The sequence below is a fragment of the Engystomops pustulosus genome, chromosome 7, assembly GCF_040894005.1.
Source record: "Engystomops pustulosus chromosome 7, aEngPut4.maternal, whole genome shotgun sequence".
NCBI classification, from domain to species: Eukaryota; Metazoa; Chordata; class Amphibia; order Anura; family Leptodactylidae; genus Engystomops; species Engystomops pustulosus.
The window spans coordinates 151,327,757-151,333,756 of NC_092417.1; the positions used below are offsets into that span (position 1 = coordinate 151,327,757).

Sequence of the window (6,000 nt, forward strand, 5' to 3'; positions counted from 1 at the left end):
ACAATAATCGACACTAGGGCCGCATTCACAAGCTGCATTTGAGTTCAAGTGCCGTGGGGAGGAGCTTCACAAATGCATTTAGGCCTCTCCCCGGGCCAGCTGTGATATAACACAGTGGGGGTGGGTGGAATTTCTCCTTACAGTGTAGCAGCATGTGAAGCTGCAGAACACGGAGGGGCTATGGTAATGACCCTCAGAGCCCTCCTGGTACATGAGAATAATTTTGAAAGTTGAAGAAACAAGGCCATGGATAACAAATATAAGAATATTACCACAGTCACTGTGCCTGGATCTAGGAGTAAGTCTCTCTGGTTTATCAGGCTTGACTCTGATGGTAAATTTCCTTTAACACGGTTGTGCTTGGTTGCCTTCATTATAGACGCCGCACCTGTACACTGGTTGTTTATGGTATTGCAATGCAGTTATAACTGCAAATCCAGATACAACCTGTGGACAGGTGGACAGGTGGACGGGTGGGGCGCTGTTCCATTTTAGTTCCGTCATGGGAAGCCCTGTATAGGTTTATAGCACCGAATGTAAAAAGTAAAAACTTGTATCCCGATGGTATTTCTAGATTCACTTATGACTATGTCATAATAAGGCAGGACATACTTGCAAATTACAAGACAGGCCGATGTCATATTTTAACAAAACAATCTAAACTGTATATTACAAAAGCAAAAAACTCCATTGAATCTATTAAACATGTAAATTCGCTATGGACAATACACACACAGTCACAATGCGACTTTGCACTGACCGTGAACCCTCTAAAATATAAGTAGATCTAAGACGGATCTTGCCGTAGTGCGAGTCAGACGTCAGCGCCTATTTACATGTATCTGATCTAAAGTCACGCAGCCATAAATCCAAAACATTCTTCATTAGGGCCTCAAGAAGTTGGTTAGAGAAGTGCACATTCTCCAGGGTTCTGCATGGACATGTTCTACCTGAAAAACAAGCTCTGTCACATCACTTGAAGGACAGGCGGCAGAAACCTAGACTTTTTTTTTTTTTAAGAGTAACAAACTTGAGAAGTAAAGTCAAAAACTTTCATTCACGATTCCATGTGCAAACCAATATTAACACAAGATACATCACAAGTACCTGGGGTTACTTCTGCTCACGTGAATGGGAACACTGATGGAGGCCACGATCCGTATGGAGTCTGTATATCTTTTACGTGGTAGTGGCTGTGGGAAATTGAGGCTGCGTCCACACATGGTGTTTAAATTGCGCTTTGAAATGCAATACCAATTCTGTTAACATTTGTGTTTACAAAACACAATGTTAACGCACAGTAACATTGTGTTAATCTCTTTAACACTTGTGTTTGGTAAATACAAATGGCAAATTAGATAAACAGGTACAAAGCACCCAAACACATGGAAAAAAAAGGTAGAAAAAGGATGCATTTTTAAACGGACTGAAACGCATGCTTAAAAACGGACCGAAATCGCCCTCAGCTGTTGTGTGTCACACTTGTATCGTATTCTCGTATCGTATGTGGCGTTTGCATTGCATGTACACGATGCTGGGTGCTCGTTACCGATTGCATGCGATTTTCTGGAAACGCACAAGTGTTCGGGGTATTTAACGTCACACCTGAATGCAACCTTAAACTCTCAAACAACCCAACAAGAAAGGAGGCCCTTGACCCCCCCCCCCCCCCCCTCCAAAAAAAAATTAAAAAAAATCCAAAGCCATATGCAAATGAGGAGAGAAAAGTCAGGAGTAGAGGCTGGAGGTTCACTTCAGACACCCCCTTCTTCGATTCTATAGAACTTAGAAACAGGCTGCAGGTATCATATTAAAGATACGTTAGAAGATTTCAGATCGAACTTGCAGTTAAAGACGGCTGAAAATTTGAGCTGCAGATATTATTTTTTATATGACCATAGAGACCAACAAAGGGGGATCTAAATTGGGACTCCTTTTGCACCATCTAAACTTGTTTCAGGCAAAATATGACTCTCATGACTACTCATTTTAATATCAGTTTAAAGGAGATATAGGAAAATGTGCACGGATTTCACATAAATGGGGAATTTCCCCCCGGTACTGGGACCAGGTGATCTTTGGCCCAGTGCTGCTGTAGAGGTCTCAGAGCAGGTCCGATTCCTGCCTGTGTTTGCAGCTTAGACTTCCCATAGAAGTCTATGGGAAAGTGAAGTATATGCATGCCACGTGTATGCCCCCTTGGTTACACAATCATGTGACAAGCTTGTGGCATCACTTACCCGTCTTCCATTTTTTTAATGATTAAGAATTAAGCACAGGCAAACGGAACAGATACAGATGACACATGGACTGCAAACACAGACTGCTGATCCATTTTTGCAGCACAGGAAAAACAGAGTTATGTTCAGGGCGCCTAGCCTCCTCCGCATTGACCAGATGACATTTTGCAGCAGAAACGCCAGCCATAAAGGACTGCCTACATGGGGTATTTTTTGCAGCAGGTTTCGGTCCGAGTCTTCCGCTGCTGAAACCTGCAGCAATGATGTCCACAGCATGTCAAATCAATTGCATTATATCAAAAAAGAAATGCACCATTTTCAGCATAATTTTAGTGTTTTAGTCCCGCTTTCTGCAGCTGAAAACAAATTAAAAAAAATTAATAATACACAGGTAAAAAAAATATGCCCTTAACCTCCTCAAGCCATGAACTTCCCGCTGAGTCGTGCACTTTCCTGCCTCCAGCCACATCCTCCTAAGGGTGGTCACACACGTGGCGTTTTGAACACGTTTTTAAGCAGTCCGTTAAAAAATGCATCAGTTTTTTGAGCGTTTTCCAATTATCTTAATTTAGATAAATTGAGAATAACTGTCAATAACTGTTGAGTTTTCAAAAACGCATGCGTTAACAGACTGCTTAAAAACGGCCTAAAAACGCAAGCTTTGCAGACGAGTGCTGAAGACTTGTTGGTAGGAGGGATTGAAAGAGGCTACTGGAGCATGGAGTAGCCGTAGCTTCCGCTCCACGGGGTGGTTAATCTATGCCCCAGTAGCCTCGAAACACAATTTGCATATAGGTTAGATTATAGTTTCAGTTTATTATAGCGTCATGCTTTTTTTTTTTAATAAAATAACCTGCTACTGGATCTACCTGTGATATAAGTTTTCCTTTAAGTATTGTCCCTGGAGATCTGTCGTTTATGTGTGTTGTTAGAAGTAGTAGCAGGGCTGTGAATAATTAATTTATATTCCAGGATTGTAGCTGGATATAGATCACTCTGGTGCAGTGATGCGGGATATCTCTCCACTGAACACAGCACCCCACAACCCACAAGTCTGGGCTAAAACATACAACCACTCAAAGATGGATTTAAAAAAAATAGAGAAAAAAAACGACTCCCCTTAAGCAGAGGTTCACAGCTGCAGAACATCTCAATATGTGATTTTACTGTAAATTGGATGAGTTAAGATTTTTTCTGCAGCTGCACTGTCCATATATTGGCTGCTATGTGTGGAATCACCCCAAGGCTACATCCACATTACATCCAGGCTGTACACGTCTCATACATGTATGAAGTGTGCCATCACATGTATGCAGCTCTGCAATATATTCCAATATGGTGCTCTATTTGGTCCAGAACACAGCGGATCACAAACACAGATGTGAACAAAGCCAAATGAAAGAGTTTATGCTACTGACTTTACTAAACAAAAACAACCAAACAACCCTTTATATGGACACATATTCCATATTGAAGACCACCAAAATTTACAAGATGAAAATGTAAGAAACAGGCAACTGCAAGATATGTAGAAAGCCAGATAGACCAGTCTGAACCATATAGATACCGATACCAAGCTGTGGTCAGGGGACAGGTTGGGTGACGGTGATGTCACAACATGACAAGATGTCACACCCTACCTGCTGCTTTGATTTGCCCCTTAATAAGCTGAGGCATCACAGGAAAACAATACTTGACTTTTTACTGTACTCAGCAGTATTAGAGTAAATGGAGTGTTCTATGGAGACAGAGCCTACAGTCCTTACACAATACCTATAGGATATATACAGCCCAGAGAGCCGTGATACAGTTCGAAGATGCTATATGACAGGTATATGACGGAGGTATTATTGTAAAACCAAGTGTTTTGGCCCAACTACAGACTCACAGCATTATAGATCTCTATAAATCTGTAAGTACAGTTCAGTAATTGTACATTGCAGATAATCTTGAATATTGACAAAAATTCCACATATAAAGGTCTGTGTCCATCCAGATGGAAATCTGGATGCAATCTGCAGAATTAAAATACAGAAGAAAAGTGCAGCATGAACATGAGATTCGTAGTAACCTTATTCATTACTAGGACTTAAAGTGTTAATAAAGAACATGCACATTTACCCTAAAACTGAGATCAGGTTGAGACAATATAATGAATGGTAAGATTAGAAGAAAGAGTTAAACTGGGCTGTGGGATATTTAGGATTATGTAGAGTATATCCTGAGAGGACTTCTAGGAGAGACAGGAAGAGTCCCGATTACTCCACCCATATATAGTGATTGACAGGGAGAGTCCTGATTACTCATACAAAGTGACTGACATCTGCTTTGTATACACTTAAAGAGCTGTCAATCACTGTGCGTGGGCGGGGTAATCAGGATTCTGCCCCGTCAATAACTGTGCATGGGCCGGGTAATAAGGAATGTGCCTCCTCAATCACTGTGCATGGGCGGGGTAATCAGGACTCAGCCCCCTCAATCACTGTGCGTGAGCGGGGTAATCATTACTCTGCCCTATCAATCACTGTGCGTGGGCGGGGTATACAGGACTCTCCCCCGTACCTTCTTGGAGTCCTGTCAGTACTTCTGTAACAATCTATATAGTATTGTAGGGAATAAAATGGACTCTTGGATCCAAGTGTGAATATGCACTCGGCAACCACCCCCTAAAATAACATCCTATCCCCCCAAACCTGTTCAGAAAGCAAATAATATCCATTCTCATTATTAGTCTATCATTCATCCATATCCAATAGTTCTACTCGCCGTCTCTTACCCCAGGCCAGGAATTCGGTCACATTCTTGTCCCGTCGCAGAGCCGGTGCGTTGCATTCTTGACACAGACAAACTAAGACATCTAGAAGGGTCTCCACGCTGAGGGAATCGCAGTCACATCCGTGGGGGCCTCTGAGAACCATGTCCTCCAGCTTCTTCAGTCTCTTCTCCACAGCCATCTTCACTTTTCTTCCTCACCAAGAAGAAGGAGCCCCAAAAATGTCCAGTATGTGCAACGTGCCCAAATGTTGCCAAGAAAATGTCCAAATCTCCTTGGATTTAAGGTTTAGGCCCCCTGTATTGTATATCATATATCCGCTTAATAGAAATGATAAAAAATACCGAAAATGAGCCTGTCCATAGAGTCCCTTATATCATGCTATACCCTAAAGCGGATTATTAGGGGTAGATCTGCCATGTCTGTGTGTTTGGGATCTGACTAGGATACGACCAGACACCATTGTGAGGGTCACCCACACAGTGTCATGCACATACACCCCTGCCCCAGGGCACACAGTGACACCCTGCAGCTGCACTGCCACATAGCAGTGACATGGTGGTCACACAGTGCCCGGCTGTACCTACCTACCTGAGTGTGTATGTGTCGTGCTGTACATACCTAGCCCTACCCTGTGTGAGGTGCAGTGCGGGCAGCGCTCATCTCTCTCCTGGATGAGCTCTTCCTGTAGTTGTTGCAATCGTCTCCCTTCCCTCACCTGCTCAGGCCACGCCCAGCACACGGGAGGTGGGCGTGGCCACAAGCGGCTGTGCTTCCACACCTGCCGCTGCTCACCTGGAGGCCACGCCCCCGCCCCGTATGATTGACGCTTCTGTGTTACACGTCCTGGGTGAGGTCACGTGGCGGGGATGTGAATTCAGTATAATGTGCATTTCGTCTGTGCGTAAGGCAGACATCGTCATTCTTTATTAGGACACCAGATCATTTATGAAAACTAAATAATCATTGCAGAGACACTTTGTGACA

At 43.2% G+C, this 6,000-nt stretch overlaps 1 protein-coding gene across 1 annotated transcript in view; it reads right to left on the bottom strand.

Moving 5' to 3' along the window:
• LOC140071037 (serine/threonine-protein kinase MRCK alpha-like) overlaps positions 1 to 5,774 on the bottom strand; it is a 70,225-nt gene extending 64,451 nt beyond the window's left edge. The window contains exon 1 of the mRNA XM_072118257.1: positions 5,017 to 5,774. Coding sequence (XP_071974358.1) covers positions 5,017 to 5,194 — 178 coding nt within the window. The 5' untranslated portion in view covers positions 5,195 to 5,774. The remainder of the gene's footprint in view (positions 1 to 5,016) is intronic.
• Between the last annotated feature and the right edge of the window lie 226 nt (positions 5,775 to 6,000).